The sequence below is a fragment of the Carya illinoinensis genome, chromosome 3 (genome assembly GCF_018687715.1).
Source record: "Carya illinoinensis cultivar Pawnee chromosome 3, C.illinoinensisPawnee_v1, whole genome shotgun sequence".
Classification (NCBI taxonomy): Eukaryota; Viridiplantae; Streptophyta; class Magnoliopsida; order Fagales; family Juglandaceae; genus Carya; species Carya illinoinensis.
This window is the reverse complement of record NC_056754.1, coordinates 55943973-55971965: the sequence shown is the minus strand read 5'-3', so window position 1 is coordinate 55971965 and position 27993 is coordinate 55943973. Positions and strand designations below refer to the sequence as shown.

General features: G+C 38.7%; 3 protein-coding genes across 5 annotated transcripts; all 3 read left to right on the top strand.

Moving 5' to 3' along the window:
- The first annotated feature begins 1990 nt into the window (after positions 1 to 1990).
- On the top strand, positions 1991 to 17478 carry LOC122305494 (phytochrome C). Of its 2 annotated transcripts, XM_043118067.1 has the most exons (4): positions 1997 to 5089; positions 12720 to 13536; positions 14534 to 14830; positions 16622 to 17478. In XM_043118067.1, the coding sequence occupies exons 1-4, from the start codon at positions 3046 to 3048 to the stop codon at positions 16827 to 16829; spliced, it is 3366 nt and encodes a 1121-aa protein (XP_042974001.1). In that variant the 5' UTR covers positions 1997 to 3045; the 3' UTR covers positions 16830 to 17478. The 2 variants fall into 2 exon arrangements, 1 of the variants encoding a protein (XP_042974001.1); XR_006241149.1 differs by lacking the exon at positions 16622 to 17478 and having other exon boundaries at positions 1991 to 5089; positions 12720 to 13964; positions 14534 to 14666.
- A 728-nt stretch (positions 17479 to 18206) lies between these two features.
- On the top strand, positions 18207 to 22214 carry LOC122305493 (putative pentatricopeptide repeat-containing protein At5g09950). Its single transcript, XM_043118066.1, has one exon. The coding sequence runs from the start codon at positions 18323 to 18325 to the stop codon at positions 21557 to 21559; it is 3237 nt and encodes a 1078-aa protein (XP_042974000.1). The 5' UTR covers positions 18207 to 18322; the 3' UTR covers positions 21560 to 22214.
- Positions 22215 to 22950: 736 nt separating this feature from the next.
- Positions 22951 to 27008, top strand: LOC122305491 (putative protein FAR1-RELATED SEQUENCE 10). Of its 2 annotated transcripts, none has more exons than XM_043118064.1 (5): positions 22951 to 23091; positions 23214 to 23301; positions 24371 to 25451; positions 25525 to 25968; positions 26103 to 27008. In XM_043118064.1, exons 3-5 carry the CDS (start codon positions 24423 to 24425, stop codon positions 26703 to 26705), a joined length of 2076 nt encoding a protein of 691 aa, XP_042973998.1. In that variant the 5' UTR covers positions 22951 to 23091; positions 23214 to 23301; positions 24371 to 24422; the 3' UTR covers positions 26706 to 27008. The 2 variants fall into 2 exon arrangements, with proteins under 2 accessions (XP_042973998.1, XP_042973999.1); XM_043118065.1 differs by having other exon boundaries at positions 22955 to 23091; positions 23223 to 23301.
- Positions 27009 to 27993: the final 985 nt, after the last annotated feature.

Below are 27993 nucleotides of genomic sequence, written 5' to 3'. Positions count from 1 at the left end.
GAATGAAGAAAGCAAGCTCGCTCAACACACGAACGAGAAGGCAAGGCAACGCAACTCAGCCCCTTTCGTCTCCACCATCGGCACGGCTCTGCACCGGCACATCTGGGCACGGCTCTCTCGCCACTGAGACATCTGGGCAAGGCTCTGTCGCCACCGGCACATTTGGACATCGATTTCATTATGGTTAGAAGTCTATAAATAACACTGAGAGGTTAAATGGTCTTACCTACAACATAATTATGCCTTTAATCATCGGGAGACACTTGGAATTAAAGTTGTTATGGTGATCCTGCTCTCACAATCAGATCAAATTCTTTATCAAACTGAAATGAAATAAGATACGTTTTCTAAGTATTATTATTTATTATCGTAGATTATAAAAAATTGAAAATTAAATTATTAATTAATATTCATGTTAAAATATTTAACCCCCAAGAAATGCAAATCTATATCCGAGCCTAGCCAAGGATCATATAATTATCTTACTCTGTCATGTAAATAATTGGCCCCAATATCTCCAAGCGGCTGTGGAGGGCAGCTTGTTCCGGGTAGTGGGAATAAGCGAAACTCTACTGATAGTTAGCCATTATGGACACTTAGAAGAGATGAAGAAGATTGTCGAGGAGATCGGGTTTTATAGGCTTAACAACTCAATATAATCTCTATCCTTATCTTGTTTACTTCTTACAAGTTGATACATGTAATATTCATATTCACATATATATAATATATATATGCATATATTTTGAAAGAATATTTACATAAATATTAATTAAACCAGTTGGGATTCTTGCTTATCATAACTAGGGAAATTGATCCACTTATAACTATTTTTCAACTTTACATAAAATAAAGGGTAATTTTGTAATATTGAAATTTATTTTTAATGAATTGTCATGATTTTATTGGTTGATTGAAAATGAATTGTAAAATAATTATAAGTATATGATTAGCCTATGACTAATAAGAATCGAATTGGAATTCAACTTGATGAAAAGTTGGATTCAGGTAACATCCCATCCCACTTACAACTAATAATGAGAAATTAGAATAGAATAACGTAGTAAATTTCTTATAATGATCCCACTCGCGTGGCTTGTCTACCTCGCAGCTACTACACACCGTTGCTTTAAAATGCATCTGATGCTTACATGCATTGTATCGGTAATCTTCTCATGCCAATATCTTTTAGATTTCATCCACCCTACCTCACTATCATTGGTACGCAATCTTCACGCGGCCTCACAGCACGAGCGTGAAGAGACTCGATTAGAGACAATTCAGGCCAATCGTTGCTAATCTTGCTATTATGTTTCTACTTTACTTAACCAAAGATCTTGATAAAGGGAATATAGATCTCTTCAATGAACATCTTAGGACTACAAACTGCAGCGGACCACCAGCATCCACCGCCTTAGCGGTGGCAATACGAATTGTAAAAATATCGTTATTTAAGACGGCACACTTTTACAATGAATGGATGAAAACTAATTTTTGGTCCAATTTTTTTCACTTTTACATTGTGCTTCTTGTAAGGGAGTGTTTGTTGGGAGAAGTCCACCCTTTCTTCGTGTAAAAATAAATTTACGGTGATCTTCATCATCCATACAAAGTTGGCAGTCAGTAGAGATTTTTTTTCTAAATTTTGTTATTCATCATCATCACATATTACATTTATTTTTACTTTTATTTTTTTTATTTTTCTTAAATTAATTGAATTTCTTATTTATCATCTATACATTATATATTTGATAAGAGAAAAAAATATTAAAAAATTATGTATAATGTGGAGATAATGAATCGAATTTTTGTTTATTTATTTTCATCTTTTCTGACTGAATTTCATTGCTCTAATATACCTCCGTCAACGGGCCCCAGAAAGTTTATCCTGTGACCATCAAGGACGAGACGTGCGATGTCTCTGATTCTGATTAATCAAAATGGACGACAAAATCTGATCCCCAAACTACACTGCTGGTTGTACTTGAGATACACACAAGTCCAGTCTCTGCTTCCCAACCCAATCCAACCCGACATGGATCCCCACCCCATACCACAACTACAAGTCTACGAGCGTCAAGCAGAAAGCAAATTTGAAGTTAACAAGAACACTACCCAAAATGAAATAAACCCATATCCCATGTAAGCGAGACACTACCCGGCTTCACGTGTTGGTTATCGATTAATGGGTACGCAAATTCAGGTCGGTTTCACGTGTTGGTTATCCGTAGCCTGCAAGCTTGACGGTCAGTAACACGTCACTCTCCCACTGTCCGACCGGTCGACTTCTATTGAGTACAATATAACTCTCTAAATCTTAGTTTGGGGGTATTTGTTAAGTATTTAATTTTCATAAGCTTTTCGGGACTTTATATGAAGTCTGGGCCTTGGGATTTGAATTTGATTCATATGAGTGCGAATCTCAATTTGAGGGTACAAACAAACAGTTGGGATTAGTTAAGTTCGCGCCGAGGAAAAAAAAGAGATCTTAAATACGCTGCGGAAAACAGTTGTGTCGTGGGTTTTCAGATTTTGTTCTTATCTGCTCTGAGTTTGTGGTGATATTGTTATCTAGGATTCGTTTTTTGAGGGGTCTTGTGAACGCTTTATGGACAACCCTCTTTGGTGATGTCATAGCAGAATCCGTTTTTTATGACCCCTTTTTCTTTTCTTGGGGGCCTTTTGGTTGAGAATAGAATCGCGAAGACTGTGAATTGAAGTACCTTCCTTTTGTTTTAAAGCTTTTCTTGGCTTCATGGGATTTTATATGAACGGTCTGCTTTTTTGCCATTGAAATGGTGGTGCGTTTCACTCTTTTCGACTTTCATGATGATTCGTGGTCCGGTAGATTCCAGCGGACAAAAAGTAGGTTATTTGAAATGGGTTTTGAATTTGATTTCGGTTTACGCAGATAGTTCGGATTTGCATGTTTGGGGTTTAAACTTAAGTACAGTAGTTTTCCATTATTTCATGTACAAGGGTTGGGTCGATTGAAATTGCTACTGGAGGAAGAAAGAGAGGATTGTGGAGGAGGAGGGTTGAGAGATGTCATCAAATTCGACGAACAAAACGAATTGCTCTAGGAGCAGTTCTTCTCGACCAAAACGGGGGGCTCGTGTGGTTGCGCAGACCCCCATCGATGCGAAGCTTCATGTAGACTTTGAAGCATCTGAACGGTTTTTTGATTACTCAACTTCAATTGACGTCAACATCTCCAGTTCCACTAGCAATGTCCCTTCCTCTACTGTGTCAGCTTACCTGCAAAGGATGCAGAGAGGAAGCTTTATTCAACCGTTCGGTTGCTTGATTGCTGTGGACGAGCAAAACTTCACGGTTCTTGCCTACAGCGAAAATGCCCCTGAAATGTTGGACTTGGCTCCACATGCTGTTCCAAGCATTGAACAGCAAGAAGCCCTAGCTTTTGGAACAGACGTTCGAACACTCTTTCGGTCGTCGGGTGCCACTGCTTTGCAGAAGGCAGCTAATTTTGGGGACGTAAATCTTCTCAACCCCATATTGGTTCATTGTAAAACCTCAGGTAAGCCCTTTTACGCGATTCTGCACCGAATTGATGTGGGGTTAGTTATAGATTTAGAACCAGTGAATCCAGCTGATGTGCCAGCGACTGCTGCTGGGGCCTTGAAATCTTATAAGCTAGCAGCCAAAGCCATATCGAGATTGCAATCCTTGCCAAGTGGGAATATATTACTGATATGTGATGTTTTAGTCAAGGAAGTTAGTGACTTGACAGGCTATGATCGTGTTATGGTGTATAAATTTCATGAAGATGACCATGGAGAAGTGGTAGCTGAGTCCCGCAGACCTGACCTGGAACCTTATCTTGGTTTGCATTACCCGGCTACCGATATACCACAAGCTTCAAGATTCCTATTCATGAAGAATAAGGTTAGAATGATTTGCGATTGTTTGGTGCCTCCAGTTAAAGTAATTCAAGACAAGAGATTGTCTCAGCCACTGAGCCTTTCTGGATCTACGCTGAGATCTCCTCATGGTTGTCACGCACAGTATATGGCAAATATGGGTTCAATTGCTTCTCTTGTGATGTCTGTGACTGTCAATGAAGATGATGAAGAGATGGAGAATAATCAGCAGAAGGGAAGAAAATTGTGGGGTTTGGTTGTTTGCCATCACGCAAGTCCTAGGTTTGTTCCATTTCCTTTGAGGTATGCCTGTGAGTTCTTGATTCAAGTTTTTGGTGTGCAGATCAACAAAGAGGTGGAGTTGGCTGCTCAACTAAGGGAGAAGCTTATTTTGCAAACTCAAACTGTTCTTTGTGACATGCTCCTTAGAGATGCTCCTGTAGGTATTGTTACCCAATCACCTAATGTTATGGATCTTGTTAAGTGTGATGGAGCTGCACTATACTACAGGAAGAAATTTTGGTTGCTTGGAGTCACCCCAACAGAGGCACAGATTACAGATATAGCTGAATGGCTTCTTGAGTGCCATGATGGTAGCACGGGTTTAAGTACCGATAGCCTTATGGAGGCTGGCTACCCAGGTGCCTCAGGTCTTGGAGATGAAGTCTGCGGGATGGCAGCCGTTAGGATTACTTCAAGGGATTTCCTGTTTTGGTTCAGGTCTCACACCGCAAAAGAAATAAAGTGGGGTGGTGCAAAACATGACCCTGATGACAAGGACAATGGAAGAAAGATGCATCCCAGGTCATCCTTCAAGGCTTTTCTGGAGGTGGTTAAGCGACGGAGCCTCCCTTGGGAAGATGTGGAAATGGATGCCGTCCATTCCTTACAGCTGATATTGAGAGGGTCTTTGCAAGATGAGATTGTGGATGAGTCCAAAATGATCGTGAATGTTTCATCAGTTGATGACAGGATACAGAGAGTGGATGAATTACGCATCGTCACAAATGAAATGGTGCGCCTTATAGAGACAGCTGCAGTCCCCATTTTGGCTGTCGATGCCTCCGGTTGTATAACTGGCTGGAATACCAAAGCTGCTGAACTAACAGGACTGTCTGTTGAGCAAGCCATCGGTATGACCTTGATTGATGTTGTCTGGGAAGATTCAGTTAAAGTGGTGAAGAATCTGCTCATCTTGGCATCTCAAGGTGATCCTAGTCTTCTTCTTTTCAATTTAACTTTTTAGCTGGAGAAATGCTTTAGTCACAAAAAAATCCTACAAAAATAAACTCACAAATTAGTGTGGCTTGATGTGATAGGTTAGATTGTAAAACTATTTTTATTGTAAAGTAAAATGAATGTATCATATAAAGCCATGTTAGTTTGTGAGTGTACTTTTATAGGATCTTTTTGTGGCTGTAGCACTTATCTTTTAACTGCATTTTTTTTATTAATTAGGCATAGCCCAAATATGCCCAAATACACAAGAAGTGTATACGAGAGAAACACCTAATTACAAGCTGACCCTGAAAAACAGTACAAACGTCATTAAGACTATTCCCATCCAATACAATAACTGAAGTCCAAAGCAACAAAGTATAAAAAAAGAAAGCTTTAATCCCTTCCACCGATCTTTCTCTATTCTCAAAACGGTGCCCATTCCTCAAGTTCCAAATGCACCACATAAGATAAAGAGGTACCATCTTCCAAATAGTTGCTATTTGACGATTTCTTAGAATCCCTCTCCAACATGCCAAGCGGTTCACCACCCTCTTATGCATCAACCGAGCAATTCCCACCTTAGCAAAGACCTTGTCCCACAAAGCCTTCAACACATCACAATGAAGAAGAAGATGATCCGCCGATTCACCTCATCTTTTGCACATAAAGCACCAATCCATTGCAACGATACCATGCTTTCTTAACTTGTCGATGGTAAGAATTTTCCTATGAGAAGCCAACCACCCGAAGAAAGCCACCTTAAGAGGCACTTTGCATCACCAAATATTTTTCCGAGGAGAAAAGTCAGTAGAAGAATGTTACACCAAGACCTTGTATAAAGACCTAACTGAGAATTTCTTATTACCAAACTCATTCCAAAGTAATTTATCCTCCCCTCCGGAGTTTATGTTTAAAGCATAAAGCAAGCTGTAAAAATCAGAAATGTCCCCCACTTCCCAATCTTGGACATCTTTAATAAAACATACTGACCACTGAATAGAACCAGCAGTATTCTCCAAGTAATCAGCCATAGAAGCACCTTTATTTGAAGCAATTCTGAAGAGAGGGGAAAACATTCTTCAAGGCCTCATCTCCATACCACAAGTCATGCCAAAAACTGATCTGGTTTCCCCTACCCACCTCAAATCTGAAATTTCTGAAGAACTCCCCCCATCCATTAAGAATGTATTTCTGCACTCCCACGCCCCTCTTACTTCATTGGAGCACCAACCACCCCAAGAACTCCTATACTTTGCATCAATAACAATTCTCCAAAGAGCATCCCCTTCTAGATGATACCTCCACAACCATTTCCCTAAAAGCGCCTTATTGAAAGTTTGCAGCTTTCTAATCCCCAAACTTCCCAATGAAAGAGGAGTGCAAATCTTATCCCACTTAAGCAAATGGAATTTCTGCTCATTCTCCATACCGCCCAACAAGAAAGCACGAAATATCATTTCCATTCTATTAGCCACTCTTGCAAGCAAAGGAAAAAGAGATAGATAATGGGTTGGGATATTAGATAAGATGCTCTTGATTAAAGTGATCCTACCATCTTTGGGTAGATAAATCCTTTTCCAACCAGCCAATCAACATTTAAATCTTCTCTATAATCCCATCCCAAATAGCCTTGGATTTGTGAGAGCCTCCAAAGGGAGACCAAGATACTTCAAATGCAAACTAGAGACTTGTAGCCCAAAATATCAGCCAAATCCCCTATATTATTGACCATACCAACAAGAATCATTTCAGACTTTGATAAATTAACCTTTAAGCCTGATGCTGCTTCAAAACATAGCAGGAGAGCCTGTAGAGTCCGGATCTGATAAGAATTTGGCTCACAAAAGATTAAAGTGTCATCTGCAAAGAGGAGATGAGAAACATTAATGCTGCCATACGAAGGACTGCCCACCGAAAAGCCCGATATGAATCCCCTATCTGCCGCCGCCTTCAACATTTGGCTCAACACATCTATGAATAAAATAAAAGGAAAGGGGATAGTGGATCCCCTTGTCTCAATCCCCGGGAGCTATTAAAAAAACCAGCTGGTGTGCCATTAACTAAAACTGAAAATCTTTTTTTATTTTTTTTATAGGTAAAAGAGATTTTATTGATCCACGTAAATAGGCAAAGCCCAAGTACACAAGTAGTATACAAAAAAGAGTCTAGTTACAAACTAAGTGCTACGAATAGTAGTATAAAAGTCATTAAGACTCGTTCCATTCAATACAATAGAAGATGTCCAAAGTAATAAAGTATGAAAGAAAAATACCCTAAAACCATCTAGAGAGTGTTCCTTATTCTCAAAACAACGTCCATTTCTTTCGATCCATGTGCACTACATTAATCATAAAGGTACCATCTTCCAAACAGTAGCTATCTGGCGATTGCCCCTTAACTCTTTCCAACAAGACAATAAATCAATCAACCTCCTAGGCATAGCCCATATGATACCAAGCTTTGAGAGGATTTCATCCCACAATACCTTAACTACTTCGCAATGAAGAAGAAGGTGGTCCACAGATTCACTGTTGTGTTTGCACATGAAGTACCAATCCATTAAGTAGAATCCACTCTTTCTTAACTTGTCTATAGTTAGTATTTTGCCATGGGAAGCCACCCATCCGAATAAAGCTACCTTGAGGGGATCATTGCTCCTCCAAATGCTCTTCCACGGGAAGACATTGAAGAAGTGGATTGTCAAGGTTTTGTAGTAAGAACGGACTAAGAATTTCTTGTTCCTTGTGCATGTCCATAGTAAGTTGTCCTCCCCTCTAGCCCTTAACTTCATTGCATATAACACGCTGTAGAAGTCAGTGATGACTCCCACCTCCCAATCCTGGGCAGCTCCAGAGAATCTCACAGACCAATGAATGGAATCACCAGTACTGCACATATTATTAGCTACCGAGGAACCAACGTGATCCTGAAAAGAGAGGGGAAAGCGTTTTTCAGAGCGACATCCCCACACCAAATATCATGCCAAAACCTGATGCACGTGCCCCTTCCCACCACAAACTTGTAGTTACCGAGAAGGTTATCCCATCCATTATGGATAAGTTTCCAAACTCCCACGCCATAAGCCCCTCTTACTTCTTTAGTGCACCAACCTCCCCAGACACTCCCATATTTGACATCTAAGATATTCCTCCAAAGAGCGTCTCCCTTAAGATGGTACCGCCATAACCATTTTCCAAGAAGTTCCTTGTTGAAGGTTTGCAATTTTCTTAAGCCCAACCCACCGCAAGACAACGGGATGCATACTTTATTCCATTTTATCAAGTGGAATTTCTTTGCATCCTCTAACCCACCCCATAAGAAATCACAGAAAATCTTCTCCAATCTGTTCGCCACCCCTGCAGGCACAGGGAATAAAGAAAGGAAGTACGTTGAAAGATTAGATAATGTACTCTTAATAAGTGTGATTCTCCCCCCCTTAGACAAATAAATTCTCTTCCACCCTGCCAGTTTAACTTCAATTTTCTCAACCATCCATTCCCACATTACCTTAGATTTATGAGGGGCCCTCAAGGGGAGTCCAAGATATTTCATAGGCAAGGATGAGATCTTGCAGCCCAAGATGGCAGCCACCTCTCTTAAGTTAATGACCGAGCCAACGGGAGCTACTTCTGACTTTGTTAAATTCACCTTAAGGCCAGATACAGCTTCAAAGCAAAGTAGAAGTGCTCGTAGGGAGTGAATTTGGTCCAGATCCGGGTCACAGAAAATCAAAGTATCGTCAGCAAAAAGAAGATGGGAGACTGTCAAGCTTCCATGCGGAGAACCGCCCACCGAGAAACCTGAGATGAAACCCCTATCCACCGCCCCTTCAAGCATTCTACTCAACACATCCATTACAAGAACAAATAAGAGTGGGGAGAGAGGATCCCCTTGTCTCAAACCTTGAGAACTGTTGAAGAAGCTTTCCGGAGTGCCATTAACCAGGATAGAGAATCTGACTGTTAAGATACAATGCTTTATCCATTGGCACCATCTTTCCTCAAAACCATACCTACCAAGGATATACAACAAGAAATCCCAGTTCACATGATCAAAAACCTTTTTCATATCCAATTTACACAAAACTGAAAATCTAACTGTCGATATGCGGTGATTCATCCAATTACACCACCTCCCCCAAAACCATATCTACCAAGAGTGTAAACCAAAAACTCCCAATTGACGTGATCGAAAGCCTTCTCTATATCCAATTTACAAAGGATCCCGAGAACTCCACCTCTGATTCTACTCTCCAAGCACTCATTTGCAATAAGAACGGAATCAAGAATTGTCTTCCCTTAACAAAGGCATTTTGAAATTTTGTGATGAGCTTCCCCATAACCACACTCAAACGGTTAGCAAGCACATTCGAAATGATTTTGTATACACTACTAATAAGACTGTTGAGACGAAAATCCTTCACCTCCACAGACCCAACTTTTTAGGAATAAGTGCAATGAACGTAGCATTAAGACTTTTCTTGAATTTCATAAATGAATGAAATTCAAGAAAAACCTTCATGATGTTGTCCTTAACAATGTCCCAACATACCGGTGTATTAACATGTATACTTCCGGTGTACTTGGGCTATGCTTATCTGTATATCAATAAAGTTTCTTCTTACTTATCAAAAAAAAAAAAAAAACAATGTCCCAACATACCTGAAAAAATGCCATGGAGAATCCATCTAGGCCTAGAGGTTTATCTTTGTCCATTCCTCTAATCACATTGAGCACCTCCTCTTCAAACATTCTCTCCAACCAAAGTGAACTGGGTTGGTCAATCGAATCAAACACCAACCCATCAACCTTAGGATGCCAGGAATTAGGCTCCGTTAGGAGCTTTTCATAAAAATGAAAAATGTGGTATTGAATTTTAGATTGATCTATAATGACACTACCTTCCGAGTGAAGCACCTCAATGGCGTTATTCCTACAATGAGAATTGGCAACTCTATGAAAGAATATGGTGCACTTGTCCCCTTCCTTGAACCAAAGGGCCCGAGACTTTTTTTGCCAAGAAATCTCCTCCATGAGAGTAGTTTTTTCCAGCTCAGTAGCAACACCAAGATACCTTTCCTTCTCATCAACCGATAAAACCCCAATAGTCTCTTTTTCATCAAAGCGAATTAGCTCCTCAAAAAGAGACTTTTTCCGATCCACTATGGTCCCGAGGACTTCCTCATTCCATTTCCTAAAATCATTTTTCAATGCATTTAGTTTCCCTGCTAAGACATAACTGGCCCGAAAACCAATGTTTTGGATACCGTACCAGTCAAGGCACTGGAACGAAATATTTTGGTACCGGTACCGTTTCGGGATAGTCGATATATAAATAAATTATATATATAAATATATATTAATTATATTTCAAAATAATAATTTATATATAAATAAATTATACATAAATACATATATCTATATAAATTATAAATAGTTTAGTCTAAATTGGGGGTAAAAAAATAAATTTGTAGTTTGAAAAAATGAAAAAAAAAAAAAAAAAAAGGAGACCGAAATACCGGCCGGTACGGGCCGGTACATAGGCCGGTACATGCCGAAATATCGGCCGGTACGGCTGGTATTTGAACCGGTACGAAATTATAGAATTTCTGTACCGGTCCGGTGGCCGGTACGGAATATACCGGCCTTACCGGCCGGTACGGTACGATTTTAAAAACAATGCCAAAAACTGATAAGAGGACCACCACTCTCTTACCTTATCCACAAAACCATTAGTTTCTCAAATTTAAAATATCTCTACCCCTCATGAATTCCCCCACAGTCCAAAAGGATGGGAAAATGATTGAAATGTAATCTAGGAAGACCTTTTTTTACATAAGTCAGGGAAATGCGCCTCCCAAGAAGGGAAAACAAGAAATCTGTCCAACCTAGACCATGCCCTCTCGTTTGACCAAGTGAAATCAGCCCCTACCAAAGGTAAGTCAATCAAACCCAGCTCAAAGATTAAATCAGAAAAATCAACCATGGCAGGACCAATATAAGAATCTCGCAACCTTTCACTTGGATACCGAGTGATGTTAAAATCGCCACCAATACACCATGCACCCTCCCACCAACTGCACAAGCCAGCAATCTCATCCCAAATAAATTTTCTTTCACTATCAACAATGGGCCCATACACACTAGCAAAACTCCAACCGAAACCATCATTAACATTCATAAAAGAACAAGCCACCAGATATTCCCCAACGAATTCATCCATCAGATTTACAACTCTCTTATCTCACATCAAAATAATACCCCCTGAAGCCGCCTAAGAAGCTAAAGAGGCCCATCTGACACAAGAACAACGCTACAAACTTCTTATAATGTTTCTGTGAATGGATTTCAGTTTGGTTTCTTGCAAACAAATGACATCTACTTTTAGCTGCATATCATGCTATTTGTGGAATGCTTATGATTTTCAGAGGAAAATGCTCAAGATTGTTCCTGCATGAATTTAGATTTGTAGTCATTAAAGGAGTTGTACAGGTAAACCTCTTATATTTGTGTTCTTTAGATTGAAGAATGTGACTTGGGTACAATCAGACTCATACCTTGTTGTACGTCCTTTCATCTATGCAGTCACATCTAAAGATGAAGAAACAGATTATCAGATGAGCACAACCAATTAAAAATGAACCTTTGCCTAGTTGAGATTTAGTTAAGGCATTGTTTCTGAGTCAGAGGTCTAACCGGACAAATTATCATGCTTTTGCAGTTTTTTGTTCGAGTGCTGCTTTGTAATTCACTCTATCAACTGTGCAAGATAAATTATTGTTGAAATTAGTGAATACTTGATAATAAAATGATATAGTTTGTTATAATATAAATTAAATGATTAAATCACTTCACATAAGTTTAAACTTTTGGGATAATTGATTATTTAACATGATATTAGAGCAAATGTTCAGAGTTTGAACCCTAATTCCACACTTTACCCCATTTAAATTAAATATTCCATGTGTTAACCTGCCTTAAGAGACGGGGTCTAATTCACACATAAGGGGAGTGTTAAAATATAAATTCACATCTTTCCATTAGTTTCAGCTTTTGAGATAACTAGTGATGTCCATACAGTTATATATCAAACTATGTACTGGTTCTGTATGATAAAATCTTATCTACCCCATGTTCAATCAGATAATTGCATCCTCTTCCCTTTTTCTTGCTCGTAAAGGGTAGGAGGGGGCAACCGGAGGTGACCTCCCTACCTGGGTGTGACTATAGTAGCACCCTACCTGCTGGGAACTAGACTGGAGGGGCTTAGATGTTGAGAACCTGCAAGCAATTTTTCAAGTCGAGCTTGAGTCATAGCCTAGAACCTAGCCCCATGAGGGAATTCAATGAATCCTTTAGCGGCCAATACTAATAGTCTAAGGCAAATTCATATTCGGGTTTGAACTCGGGATCTATTACATGCCAAACCACATGGGAGGAACCCAAGGACCATTGAGCCTACCCTTGGTGGTGCATCCTCTTCCCAATTACTTGTATGTTGTGTTAATTTGCTTCTTTAAGTTTTAGCTCAACTGTTATCTTCTGCTTCATATATTTTTTTTTTCTATTCTTTAATGATTTTTGTGTTAGACAATCTAATCTGATATTGTAATGGCAGGTATAGAAGAGAAAAATATTGAAATCAAACTTAAAACATTTGGTCCCCAGGAAAACAGTGGTCCTGTAATCTTGGTAGTTAATGCATGTTGCAGCCGGGATACAAAAGAAAACGTTGTTGGGGTTTGCTTTGTTGGCCAAGATATCACTGGGCAAAAAATAATTTGGGACAAATATACACGTATCCAAGGTGATTATGTTGGAATTATGCAGAGCCCTTCTGCACTTATTCCTCCAATTTTTATGACTGATGAGCATGGCCGATGCTTGGAATGGAATGATCCAATGCAAAAAGTGTCTGGTTTGAAGAGGGAAGAGGCCACTTCCCGGATGCTTCTTGGGGAGGTCTTCACAGTAAATAGTTTTGGCTGTCGGGTTAAGGATCATGATACATTAACCAAGCTTAGGATACTACTTAATGGGGTAATTGCAGGCCAGGAGGGAGATAAGTTGTTGTTTGGATTCTTTGATCAGCAGGGTAATTATATTGAAGCATTACTTTCAGCGAACAAAAGGACTGATGCAGAGGGAAGGATTACTGGTGTTTTGTGCTTTTTGCATGTGTCAAGTCCAGAACTTCAGTATGCTATGCAGGTGCAGAGGATATCCGAACAGGCTGCAGCTGATAACATCAAGAAATTGGCATATATTCGTCGAGAAATCAGTAAGCCGCTGAATGGGATTATGTTTATGCAGAATCTAATGGGATCTTCTGATTTAAGCAAAGAGCAGAAGCGGCTACTTAAGACAAGCTCATTGTGTCAGGAACAATTAGCTAAGGTTGTTGATGACACTGATATTGAAAGTATTGAGGAATGGTATGGCCTTTAGTTCGAGCGTTTATCAGCATGCTTGTTTACTTAAAACAAGTTATTTTTTCCATATAAAATCAGGTTCTCATTATCATTCTGGATGAAGTTGTTTTTAATGGACACTTAGGTTCTCATAATCTTTCTGTGTTATTATTCTCATGCATAAATCTGGCACGAAGTCATTGATGGAAACTTTTGTTTTGGACACCAGCTTGGTATTTTAGTACGGAACAGCCCAAGTGCATGCCAAAAGAAGTGTGGTACAAGGCCGCTTTTGAAATTGATTGACAGCCTGGTCTCCTTTGTTTGGTTTGAATGTAATTAATTGCTCATGAATTTTTTACTGACTTCTGTAAAAGGGGATTGTTTCAATGGCATTGGTCAATGCAAAATGCAAAGTAAAGAGCACCAGTAGGGGAGAAAGAAGATTAAAGGTTTGGTGTTATGTTTTGATTGTAGATATATTTATGCCTTCTTGCAGGACTAATTGAGAAGGATAACGATGATTATATTGGTCAGTTGTTATTAGAATACGAGGAATGTCAGATATAAATACCATGGACAGTGAGAAAGAATGGAAGATCTCAGTTTCCAACTTCAATAGCATAGAATTGTTGTCCTTTTTAATTTGTGGTGTCTCTTCTGACCCATTCATTATTCTCTTAGGATCTGTTCAAAGGAATGTAGCTGGTGGCTCATTATGTATTCAGATCCAATTGCTGTTTATATGCTACAGTTTTTCCTTTGGTCAGAGTCCCCCCTTTGTTTGCCAGTTGCCTTTTTAGTCAATCATCGGGTAGTCATGCATATAACCCTTGTTCACATCATATGTGCATTATGAGATTTTGAGTTTCATTGTGAATTACCCTTCTGTTTATGTTTGTTATATGTAAAGTGATTTGCTTAGTGTGTATTCCAGTATTTTGCTTTTCTGATTGATGTTATAGATTTTATTTGCCTTTCTATCTAAAAGACCTTTGATCTTTGGGACACCTGTTTACAGTTACATGGTAATGAGCTCTGGTGAATTTAACCTTGGGGAAGCTCTTGAAGCTGTCATAAACCAAGTTATGATCTTGTGCCGGGAGCGCCAGGTGCAGATCATCCATGATTTACCTGCTGAAGTATCATCGATGCACTTATATGGAGACAACTTGAGGCTTCAGCAGGTTCTTTCACAGTTTATGACTAATGCACTCCTCTTCACCCCTGCATTTGAAGGATCACTTATTGCCTTCGGGGTGAATCCAAAAAAGCAACGTATAGGGATGAAAATACACATCGTCCATCTTGAATTTAGGTAAATCTATTAAATATCTAATAGTATTTGCTAATTTATATTGCCTTGTCATAAATTTTAATGCTTTGTATTGCTCAATTATCAGTTGCCATCCTAGGTCAGTAACAAATGCTTGTCAGATGAATGCCTGAATGATGTATGGAGTATTATCATCAAAATATCACCAATTCAAAAATCTCTTATTCATTATATATGTGAAAGTGAAAAACCAAATCAAAGAAGGTATTTGACGCTCAATATTTATTTGTCACTGAATGCCATAAAATATTGGATTGTGTGAAAAGGAGATTAAGGTGGATGTGTGGGATATGAGGTGATTATAATCTCTTTATAATTGTGGGTCCTGATGAGGTTTCTACATTTAATGCTTTTACGTTTTTTTTTTTTTTTGGATAGGTAAATATGCTTTTACGTATTTGAAAATAAAGTGTAACAGTGGCTCTTGATGCATGTCTAGGATTATGCTGCCACTTGAGACTTTATGGGGAAGAAAGGCTGAAAATGGCAATGGCTTTGTTATGTAGCTTGACCCTTAGTATCCATTTTCAGTAAGGATGAATGAGAACCTTAATCTCTTTTCTAAAATGGTAAAACGTATCCAGGAACAGGTCTGAAAATGCCACAAATGTGAGAGAAGCAAATATTAGAACGCAGAGGAACCTACTTAGGATGATACCAAAATTTGCAGGGTAAACAATGTTTGTGATAATATATATTCCAATCGGACAAGTTCTTTTTGCACATGCTTTGCCATATGTAACACTTTCCAAATCCATGGTTTTCCTTCCTAAGTGTCCTTCTCATTTCCTCATTCCCATCCTGTATGTTGTTTTCACTTTCACCCTCCATATCCTGCATCACATTGTTAAATGCATAAGAATAAAAGATTGAGAAAAAAGCTATAATGAATAGATTAACCATATCCTAATGTAAATGACTAGAAACACAAACGGATCCCACAAACTGACGTGACACACTACCAGCGTGCCACATCAGTAAGTTTTTTATTTTTTATTTTTCCTTTCACTCCTCCCAGCCCCCGTTCACCACCCCGTCAGCCCAGATTGAGATCGAGAGAGAGAGAGAGAGAGAGAGAGAGAGAGAGAGAGAGAGAGAGAGAGAGAGAGAGAGAGAGAGAGAGAGATCGCGTACCTGCCAGTGAGGGGCAACAATGAAGACGTTCCAACATCAGTGACAGGGCAAAGAAGATGACTGGGCTGCAGTGAGGAGCAGGAGCAAGGAAGGTGAGGGGTGCAGCAGCAATGTCGGTAAGGGCGAGGAAGATGCAGCAGCGATGTTGGTGAGGGGCTGCAGCGGCGCTGGGTTCAAGGGTTTGGGAAAGGGAGCGGGGAAGGGGGAGGAGGGGAGGGGCACAGGGGAGAAGGGGAGAGGGGGAAAATGAGGAAAAAAAAGAGAGTAACGAGGCTTTGTGGGATCCCTTTGTGTCTGTAGCTGCCCTCTATGCTAATTAATTAATCCAACTTCTGGCATCAAAGAGAAAATTGGGACCGAATTTGGGTGCAACTGGAAGAATGTATTAGGCCTTTTACAGGAAAGAAATGAAGTTCTGAATATTTGCCATTCTCTCTATAGTTTGTAGAGTTACCTCTTATCATTAGATTTTTTTATTTTTTTACTTTTACAGTGCATCTTATCAGCATAATTATGTGTGTACGACAACAATATCGTACATTATCCATTGTGTTTTATATTTTTTCCATGTGACATGCATCGCAATTATCCCAACTAATCATTAGGAGTCGATGAATAAGCTTGTGGTTCACATGGCAGGATCACCCATCCAGCACCTGGTGTACCAGAAAATCTGATTCAAGAGATGTTTCACCACAATCCCCATGTCTCAAGGGAAGGTCTCAGCCTATACATCAGCCAGAAGCTTGTAAAGATTATGAATGGCACTGTACAGTATCTAAGAGAAGCAGACAAATCATCCTTTATAATTCTTGTAGAATTTCCATTGGCATGTCACACAGACTGATGAACCAGTATTCTATGACACCCCAACATCCGTTGGTGACTTATCAAGTCAATGGCATGTGCGTGATGCCAACATGAGCTCCTGTATGGCTCAGTGATTGACCAGGGATTATGTAGAGGCTGGATGATGCTTGAATTTGTCCTCTGCAACTTGGGAAACCAGAATCTTTTACCAGAAAATGCAGAACGGATCAGTTTTGATGTTTCTGGAAGTGAATTAACATGATAAGCTCACTGGAAACCTTCTCACAACCTCAAGCTTGATATATTCTTTCCGGATCCCCCCTGTAACCTCTTTTGTAACATCACTCGTCAATTAGTTTCGCTTTGTTTGTAGGGAGAGCTTGGTTGCTAAAACCTCTCTCTCTCTCTCTCTCTCTCTCTCTCTCTCTCTCTCTGAAACTCTGACTCCAGCTCTGGTGTGTGCAGTTTGGGATGTGGAATAAGCCAAGCAAAGGTAGTATCATGTTTAGGACTGAATCAATAGAGATGTATACATTAACGTTGTGAAATAACATCGATCATATGGACTAGGACAGCCAAAGTATGCCATTGGCATGGTAATGTTTACCCACTCTATATGGGGAAAAAATCTTTGTTAAGCGCATGACTTATATTAGTATTATATTATTATCAACGATTCAACGTCATCATTTTAGTTCAGTTCCATTTTCCTGTCAATAGATCTATGTTGCGAGTACAGTGTAGTTGCCAGACACTGCCTCAATCAGGATGGAGCTGGTGCGTCTGGACATGCTAGTGAAGTGTATATGATTGAATTGCTTCGCGCTCTTAAATGTGTACTAAATATGAAAGCTAGAGGTATGTATGCTATCTATAGTTTACCAATGACAGCAGTCCCAGGGCACATTGAAAAGCCCATGGTGGGGGCATCATCAGTGAGTACTCGCAAGAGGGCATGGTCTAATATAATAGCAGTTAAACTGTTCAAAAACCACACGGATGGATTAATTAGGGTCTTTTAGAATAAGAGTGGCATGTAGCATTGAGAGGAGTTGTGACAAAGCAACATGCAATTAATTTAATTGAGAGTTGTCAAAAAGTCTGTTAAGACGATAAATGCTGAGATAACAAAAAGGAAAAATCTAATTACAAGTACAATTATGTACTAATATATGTATCAATTTATTGTGATTGGTCAAAAAGTAAATTTTATTTAAAATATTGTTAATTTAAATTTTAAGTATGAAAGAATCAATATTAATACGTAAATTAGTATACGATTTTGTTTATATGTAGCAAAATTTTAATAAAAATAAGAAACATGTAATTGTACACAGCAGTATACTTTTGGCGGCGACGCCGATTTCACTCGATTAATAAAATTTATCTTTAGTTTAAAATGAAAACAAAAATAGGGACATTGCTGAGCCAACTTATCTTCATTTCCATGAATTAAGCCAAACGAGTGAAAACCTCAAAAGGCGCCGACAGGCATGAACCAAGACGTTGCTGTCATAGCTATGCAGTACTATGTTTTGCTGGTTCCTTTCATGCACTCGCAGGCGACTACCCAACCATTTAAACTCTGCTTTTACTACATTCACTGTCTCACCAATTCCACCACAAGACAATCTTTTTTCCCTCAAACCCCAAAACCCAACAAATCAGCTTAGAACATCGCCTCCTTTAATCCCATTACAAAACTTAGTTGATCAGTACAAAAAAGCTCAGGCCCAACTTGCAAGGTTGCCCACCTCATCACATGTTTCCTATTCGGGTTCCGAAACGCGTGAATTTCTAGTTAGTCGATACCGCGATTCTTGTTGTTCAGAAGATGCAAAAGGGCTACATTTGCACATTTTCAAAAATGGGTTTGCTAATGATTTGTTTTTGTGCAATACCCTTATTAATATTTATGTCAAGAATGGTTACGTGGTTTCAGCACGTAACTTGTTTGATGAAATGCGCGAAAGGAATTTGGTTACGTGGGCTTGTTTGATTTCAGGGTACACCCAGAATGGCGTGCCTCATGAGGCTTGTGCGCTTTTAAAAGGGATGGTTTCTCAGGGATTTTGTCCAAATCACTATGCCTTTGGTAGTGCTCTTCAAGCTTGCCAGGAGTGGAGACCCTTTGGAGTTAAGTTTGGGATGCAAATTCATGGATTAATATCAAAAACTCAGTACGCATTTGATGGGGTGGTATGTAATGCGCTGATCGCAATGTATGGGAATTGTCAGGATTCTGCTGATGATGCTCGCCGTGTTTTTGATCAGATACATACCAAAAATTTGATATCATGGAATTCCATTATTTCGGTCTATTCCCAAAGAGGAGATGCAATTTCTGCTTTTGAGCTCTTCTCTAGAATGCAACAGCAGGGCATGGGATTCATTTCAAAACCTAATGAGTATACTTTTGGAAGCTTGATAACTGCTGCTTCTTCGTCAGTTGGTTCTGGTTTGAGTTTGCTTAGGCAGGTTCTCACCAGGGTTAAGAAGGCTGGATATCTTGGGGATCTGTATGTCGGTAGTGCTTTAGTAAGTGGGCTTTCCAGGTTTGGACTGAATGATTATGCCAAACAGGTTTTTGAGCAGATGAGTGTGAGGAATGCAGTCTCAATGAATGGCTTAATGGTTGGTTTGGTGAGGCAAAAACGGGGAGAAGAAGCAGCTGAGATTTTCCAGGGGATGAGAAACTCGGTTGATGTCAATCTTGATTCATATGTTATTTTGTTAAGTGCTTTTCCTGAATTTACTCTGTTGGAGGATGGCAAAAGAAAGGGTACAGAGGTCCATGCGTACGTCATCCGAACTGGATTAATTGACATCAAGCATGAAATTGGCAATGGGCTTGTTAACATGTATGCTAAATGTGGTGCTATTGTGGATGCTTCTTCTGTTTTCAAACTCATGGTTTGTAAAGATTCAGTCTCATGGAATACTATGATTTCTGGTCTTGACCAGAATGAGCATTTTGAAGATGCCATCATTAGCTTCTGTGAAATGAGGAGAACGGGACTTATGCCTTCAAATTTCACATTGATTAGTACTTTGAGTTCGTGTGCAAGCTTGGGGTGGAAGATGCTGGGACATCAACTACATTGTGAAGGAACTAAATTAGGACTTGATTTGGATGTTTCAGTTTGCAATTCACTTCTTGCAGTGTATGCTGAGACTGGATGTCTTGCAGAATCTGAAAAGGTTTTCTACTTGATGCCAGAGTATGATCAAGTTTCATGGAATTCAGTAATTGGGGCTTTTGCTGATTCAGAGGCATCAGTTGTTGAAGCTGTGAAATATTTCATAAACATGATGCGAGCTGGATGGAGTCTTAATAGAGTAAGCTTTATACATATTCTTGCAGCAGTGTCATCTCTTTCACTTCTCCAACTGAGCCATCAGATTCATGGTTTGGTGCTAAAAAACTGTGTTGCAAATGACGTTGCTATTGAGAATGCACTTTTGGCTTGCTATGGAAAGTGTGGAGAGATAGATGGATCTGAAAAGATCTTTTCTAGGATGTCTGAGAGGAGAGATGAAGTAAGTTGGAATTCTATGATTTCTGGATATATACACAATGAACTCTTGTCCAAGGCCATCGATTTAGTCTGGTTTATGATGCAGAGGGGTCAGAGATTGGACTGTTTCACCTTTGCTACCGTTCTCAGTGCTTGTGCTTCTGTTGCAACACTTGAGCGTGGAATGGAAGTCCATGCCTGTGCAATAAGAGCTTGCTTGGAATCTGATGTTGTAGTTGGCAGTGCACTTGTCGACATGTATACCAAATGTGGAAGAATAGATTACGCTTCAAGATTTTTTGAGTTGATGCCCATGAGGAACGTCTATTCTTGGAATTCAATGGTATCAGGATATGCACGCCATGGACATGGACACAAAGCTTTGGAGCTTTTTTCACAGATGAAGTCATATGGTCAACCACCAGATCATGTCACCTTTGTTGGAGTCTTATCAGCTTGTAGCCATGTGGGGTTAGTGGATGAAGGGTTTAAGCATTTCAGATCCATGAGTGAAATATATGATTTGGCTCCTCGGGTTGAGCACTTTTCATGTATGGTAGATCTCCTCGGGCGGGCAGGTGAACTTAAGAAGATAGAAGACTTCATCAATAAGATGCCAATGAAGCCCAATACTCTTATTTGGAGGACGGTGTTAGGGGCTTGTTGCCGAGCTAATGGTCGTAACACAGAGCTAGGTCATAGGGCTGCTGAAATGCTTCTAGAGTTAGAACCTCAAAATGCTGTTAACTATGTGCTTCTTTCTAACATGTATGCTTCTGGAGGGAAGTGGGAAGATGTGGCAAAGGCTAGAATGGCGATGAGGAAAGCAGAAGTAAAGAAAGAAGCTGGGTGTAGTTGGGTAACCATGAAGGATGGTGTTCATGTTTTTGTGGCTGGAGACAAATCACACCCAGAGAAAGAGTTGATATACGAAGAACTGAAGCAACTTAACAAGAAAATGAGAGATGCCGGATATGTCCCAGAGACTAGATTTGCGCTATATGATCTTGAATTGGAGAACAAGGAAGAACTCCTAAGCTATCACAGTGAGAAACTGGCAGTTGCTTTTGCTCTCACTCGCAAATCCAGGCTGCCTATAAGGATAATGAAAAATCTTCGGGTTTGTGGTGACTGCCACTCTGCCTTTAAATATATATCAAAGATTGTTGGTAGGCAAATAGTATTAAGGGATTCAAACCGATTTCACCATTTTGATGATGGTAAGTGTTCATGTGGGGATTACTGGTGATGGGCTTATGGAAACTTAAAATGGGGGACGATGTTCAAGGTATGATCATTCATTCGGGGCAGCATTTTTTCCGTAGTATTAAGAATACCAAGGCAAAATTGGCAGAATTCTACAGAGACTGGTATTGCTTGGGAAGGCTCAATACCATTGTACCAAGGCAAGGTTTTATACTTTGGTTGGTTCTCATAGGCAGATCATGAACTTAACTGATCATGAAATAAGTGAAGAGGAATGGTTCTGATGTTTTTTGTGCAGCAACAATGATGGATTTATCTCACATTTCTTTCAATTGTCTGAATGTTACACTGTGCATTTGTTTGGCATCAGAAGATCCATTTTTGCTATGGAAGCATGAAAGATGCAATTTATACGAGTCAGCCACTGCGATTTGCTGCCACCATGTACAATGCGTGCATTGCAAATAAAATTAATTTCTGAAGAGAGACATCCAAAAATCATGCCAGATGTACAGGTTTATTGTCCTGTCATGTTGCTGGCTGTTGATACCATAATAATAGGAACAGAAGGGATGGGCAAAATAGCCTTTTGATTGGCTGCTGTTTTAGTAGTATGTTTTGTTTTTGTTAAGTACTTTTGTTTAGGATGTTCAGGAATATTTTATTCTTGTGTAAATGGCATATCTTTATTTGGTGTACGGGACTGGAGTTTACTCTGCAGGGATAGGTCCAAAGGGCCCTGCCTTGGAGAGGTTCCCCGATATAAAAAAAAATTAAAATAAAAAATTATACGTATAAATATGAAGTACGTAAATCCCGCGTAATCATTTTGAAAAAGAGTGAGATTTATTATTAAAAAATTAATTTTTTTCATATGGGTCATATGTTTTATTCACTTTTTTTAAAAAGATTATGTGGCGATTGTACAATTTACCATTACAAATATATTTCTCTTAAAGTTATATGTGTCGTTGTATTCTTTCTTTCTGAGTAAAAATATTCATTTACTTGGGAAAGGAAAAGGACCCAACCTGAAAGCAAGCGTTCTTTATGGGCCTGGCGTAATCAGTCAATCTTCGGTTAATTTTGAGGAAGGCTTTCAGAATAAATATAGGGCTCTTTAAGCTTCTGATTTATTCATTAATTTGATTGATTAATCTCGTTGAATGTGTGGTTACATTAACATAAGACGAATGAACTAGTCCAGTCGATCTCCTCACTCTTTAGCACTAAAAGCCCACGACATATTTCAGTTGTCGCCACGTCATTTCAGGGCCCACAAATATGTCCATGAGCTTTCATGACAAAGTATTGGGCCTGGGCCTTTATTTCTGCAGACAACTGCTTTAAATCGGGCCTCCATGACAAAGTATTGAGCCACGGGCCTTTACTATTGTCGACGACTGCTTAAATTGGGCCTCCATTGACTTGGAACTATTAAAATAATAATACTAATAATTTGGTAACACTGCTGAAGAGGACGATGAAGAACCCAAAGCGCAAACAAAAACAGAGTATCTAAAAAGGGTTCTGATTAGGGTTTTTTTAATTATTTTTCATGAAATTTTCGTTCTGGTACGTAATTGTTTTATAATTAATCAGTTTGCACAGTTAATCTTGGTTTTACTTATAGTAAAGTTAGATTCTTTCATCCAATTCTTTTCAATGATTTCTTTTTTATAATTTTCATTTATCAGTACTTGCAGGTACTCTGCAGCACCACATTGTTGAAGCCAGAGAAATTAGAATCACTTGAGCGCTTTTTTGTGCAATTCTGTTGACTGGGTATGAGCTATACTTGAAATTAATACACAATTCTATTATTTTCGATTGTTAGTTTTCACCATCTGAAGCTTTATTTAGGGTTTTTAATCCTTCTGCTTGAAGCTTCGTTAACTGCCTGGAACTGGGTCTGTTTCATTTTTCTGAGACCTACGTAAATTTACTGTGAAATTTCTGGTAGTTGAGCATCCCAGCTGAAATTAGGTTCTTTAATTGGCCCTTTTGATATCATCTTTTTCTATATCAAACTACACACTGAATTTGTGAAATTTAGATTTTCTTCATTTATTCATTACTTAATATTTGATGTAAAGTATCTAGTGTTTGTTTCACTTCATTTTTCATTTCCGTGTTAGCTTTGACTGGAACCACATTGTTGAAGAAAATCAAATACTTATATAGTTTTCTGGCTATTTGCAAATATCCCTAACTTAACAGTATACACTTCAGCAGTACGTTTTTCCCCTCCCATCATTTCTATTCTAGCTTCTCGTTCATTTTGGTTCTGAAACTGAGGATGATATAAGATTATGAAATTTTGAATCTTTTGTTTTGGAATGAAAGTTTACTCCAATTTTTACTTATAAAAGATGTTCTTTTTCAAAGTATCGAGATATTTGCCATATTTAAGAAACATGGATGTCCTAGGTTTACTTAAGTCGATCTTTTTCTTTGGCCAACTTTTAAATATTTTAAAACTTTTGACTTTTCTTTTCCTGTTCTGCATATTCTGGTACAGAGAATCAAGCAGGACTTGAGCAAAGCCAAATTCTTGCACTAACTCGAAATGATACATTTTTGCTTGTGCATTGACCTGTTCATTTTAGAGGGTTCACATTCTAATTCTTGACATCTTCGATGGTCGATTAGAAAAGTGAGGAAAAACACAAAAGGAAGCAAAATTATCATATTATTATCATTTCTGTGGTTTTAGTTTCAGTATAAGGACGCAAACATATAAATAAATGAACTCAATTGACGAAAATAGTTCTATTTAGTCTTATTTGAGTGAATTTATTTGCTTTCTTCTGTCCCAACAATTTTTATATACCAACATTCTATGCTTTTTCAGCAATCAAGTAGAAGCACAAGAGATTTGGAGCAATTTTGGGCTTTTCCATGATATGACAATGAAGCCATCAAATAACATCTGGATTCGACGCCAACAGTGTTCATGTGGAGATTGGAAGTGTTATATCAAGTTTGAAGGAGATGATCAAACTTCAGCAAGCTCTCAGCTAGTAAAGAGTGAAGCAATGCCATCTTCATCATTATTGGAAGCAGTCTTTACTCCTTACGTGGGTCAAATTTTCAAAAGTGATGATGATGCCTTCGAATACTATAGCAATTTTGCCCGAAAGAATGGGTTTTCAATTCGAAAAGCTCGTTCAACTGAAAGCCAAAATTTAGGGGTATATAGGCGAGATTTTGTTTGTTATCGGTCAGGGTTTAATCAACCAAGAAAAAAAGCCAATGTGGAGCATCCAAGGGAGCGCAAATCAGTACGATGTGGATGTGATGCAAAATTGTATTTAACAAAGGAAATTGTAGATGGTGTTACTCAATGGTATGTTTCACAATTTAGTAATGTTCATAACCATGAATTGTTGGAAGATGACCAAGTTCGCCTGCTTCCTGCTTATCGGAAAATTCAGGAGGCTGATCAAGAACGCATTCTTTTACTCTCCAAGGCTGGGTTTCCTGTGAACCGGATAGTGAAAGTGCTGGAATTAGAAAAGGGACTTCAACCTGGACAGTTGCCCTTCATAGAGAAGGATGTTAGAAATTTTGTTCGGACTTGTAAAAAGACTGTACAAGAAAATGATGCTTTGCTTACTGAGAAAAGGGAAAATGATACACTGGAACTTGTTGAGGTCTGCAAGGCCATGATGGAGAGGGATCCAGACTTTCTATACGATTGCACTACAGATGAAAATGGTAAGGTTGAAAGTATTGCATGGTCATATGCTGACTCTGTTCGTGCATATTCAGTATTTGGTGATGTGGTTACTTTTGATACAACATATCGTTCTATCACCTATGGATTGCTCCTTGGAGTGTGGTTTGGTATAGATAACAATGGCAAGGCAATTTTCTTTGGATGTGTTTTGCTACAAGAAGAAAATTCTCGTTCATTTACATGGGCTTTACAGGTTTGTGGATGCAAATTTTGTGATCAATTTTGATCTATCTGTTTTTACTTTTAATTGTTTTCTTTTTCAACAGACTTTTGTTCGATTTATGGGGGGACAACACCCACAAACTATTTTAACTGATATAGATTCGGGGCTCGGAGATGCGATAGCAAGGGAGTTACCAAATACTAAACATGTGATATGTATATGGCATATTCTGTCCAAATTATCCAGCTGGTTCGCTTTGCCTCTGGGATCACAGTATGCAGATTTCAAAGCTGACTTTGATGTGTTGTGTCATCTGGAGAGTGTTGAAGATTTTGAGCATCAATGGAATCTTTTGGTTGCTCGGTTTGGACTTGTTTCAGATAAGCATATAGCTTTACTGTTTTTATATCGAGCATCCTGGCCACTTTCCTTCATTCGAAGTTACTTTGTGGCTCGCATGTTGACAGCTGAGTTTTCACAATCTCTGGACTCCTTCTTGAAAAAAATTTTGAATGCACAGACGTGTTTGCAAGCATTCTTCGAGCAGGTATGCTGGTCTCATGATTATGTTTAGTTTCTTCTCTTCAAACCCCAATCCTCCCCCACCCCTGCGCGAAAGGGCCCAAACTATTTGACTAAATTGTTTTAAGTCTTTTTTTTTTCTATTTTTTAATCTTGCAGGTTGGAATTGCTACCAACCTTCAAAATAAAACCAGAGAAGGAATGCAGTATATGCATATCAGGACATGCATGCCTATTGAAGAACATGCACGGAGTATTCTTACACCTTATGCTTTCAATGTGTTGCAACATGAAATTGTGCTGTCCATGCAATATGCAACAACAGAAATGACAAATGGATCTTATCTTGTGAGACACTACAGGAAAATGGATGGAGAGTTTCTGGTTATATGGATGCCAGAAAATGAGCAAATTCACTGTTCCTGCAAGGAATATGAACATTCTGGAATACTATGCAGGCATTCTCTCCGAGTTCTCACGTTGAAGAACTACTTTGAACTCCCAGAAAAATTTTTTCTGCTTCGTTGGCGATCAGAGACTTCATCACTGGCTATGGATGATCAAAATGCTCAAATCAGAAGTAATGACTGTGCTCAAACTTTTCATTCTCTTGCTGAAACTATATTGACAGAATCAATGATCTCCAAGGAACGGTTTGATTATGTTCATGGAGAACTTACAGGGCTCCTTGAGCATGTTAGAAATATGCCGGTTATTGATGAATTTGCTTTGAATACGGCACCTAACAATGTCAGTGAATAGATTTGTTGGTTTAGCAAATAGTAAAAAATGAGTGCTTCACTTGGGCCCCGATTCGTTTAGAGATATAGCTTTGTTGGAAGATGAAAGTAGATAATGTGGAACGAACCAAAAAGTGGTTACTGACATTTATAAGCTCATCTTTTTTATAGTAAAAGACAATAGAGCAAGGAAAGTACAGATATTTTTTTTGTAAAAATGAAAAAATGTATTTTTAAGTAACTTCTTTCAGAAGGGTGAACCGTGAAGGTGGTGTTTCCCCCATTCGTGAGATTTTTACCCAACATGGAAATGATGTTCTAGTTATAACTTGTTCATGCAGGCTTACCTTTCATAATTCTTGGTTTAATATTTCTTTCTCCGCCTCAAAGTCCATCCCGTTTGTAATGTTACTTTGTACGTTTGAGTTCATCACTTGTTACTAAGGCTTCATATTATGAATATGATGTATGAGCATATTCTGATAATAAAACTCTGTTAATTTGAGTTGTGATTCATTATAGTTGAGTTGGAGTAGGTTTTGGTCCAAGATCTGATCATAAATAGTGCAAAAATCGACCAATCGAAATAACTTCGACCGATCTATTTTCTCTCAAGACAGACGGTAGGGATTTCCTTTGTGGTCTCTCTAAACCCTTAAAATTGTGTATATCCGTTGGGGTTTGACAGGTGCACAAGGACTTCAAAATTGGCTAGAAGCCTAGAACTGCAAGTATAGCAATTTGGATGGAGCCAAAGCCGAACAAGCACCATTTTTGGCACATTTTCATTAGGGCAAAGTCAAAAACTGGTTGAACAAGATTATTGATTCTAAGTTAGCTCAAATCAACATTAAATAAGAGTAGAACCAACATTTACATATTCTTTGCGTATTTTATTAATATTGTTAGCTACATCATTTTTCTTAATATAAGATAATTGTCCACATTAGTGGAGTACACAAAAGTAATTGTATGTATTATTTTTCTTTTGTCAATCTCAAGAATAAAAATTGTGCTACGGCCAAAAAAAGATTTCATAAAAAATAAACCCACAAATTGACATGATTTCATATAATGTGTTAGGTCTATTTTATAATAAAATTAGTTTTACAATCACATCAAATTATATAAATTTATAGGTTTATTTTATAGAATTTCTTCGTGGTTAAATCATTTTTCAAGAAGAAATAACTCTATGGACGGAAGTGTCATCATTGAGTACCCTACCGTTCAATGGAATAGACCATCATGAGACGAACATGTCTCGTTAAGCACCACTCATAAGAATTCATTGTCTCTGATTGTCGTAG

Bases quoted from the DNA above. Each gene is read 5' to 3' on its own strand.
- LOC122305494 (XM_043118067.1), top strand. From the start codon at position 3,046: ATGTCATCAAATTCGACGAACAAAACGAATTGCTCTAGGAGCAGTTCT. The intron at 5,090-12,719 runs GTGATCCTAGTC...TTGTAATGGCAG, and splicing joins GCTCATCTTGGCATCTCAAG to GTATAGAAGAGAAAAATATT. The intron at 13,537-14,533 runs GTATGGCCTTTA...ACCTGTTTACAG, and splicing joins ATTGAAAGTATTGAGGAATG to TTACATGGTAATGAGCTCTG.
- LOC122305493 (XM_043118066.1), top strand. From the start codon at position 18,323: ATGTTTTGCTGGTTCCTTTCATGCACTCGCAGGCGACTACCCAACCAT.
- LOC122305491 (XM_043118064.1), top strand. From the start codon at position 24,423: ATGACAATGAAGCCATCAAATAACATCTGGATTCGACGCCAACAGTGT. The intron at 25,452-25,524 runs GTTTGTGGATGC...CTTTTTCAACAG, and splicing joins CATTTACATGGGCTTTACAG to ACTTTTGTTCGATTTATGGG. The intron at 25,969-26,102 runs GTATGCTGGTCT...TTAATCTTGCAG, and splicing joins TGCAAGCATTCTTCGAGCAG to GTTGGAATTGCTACCAACCT.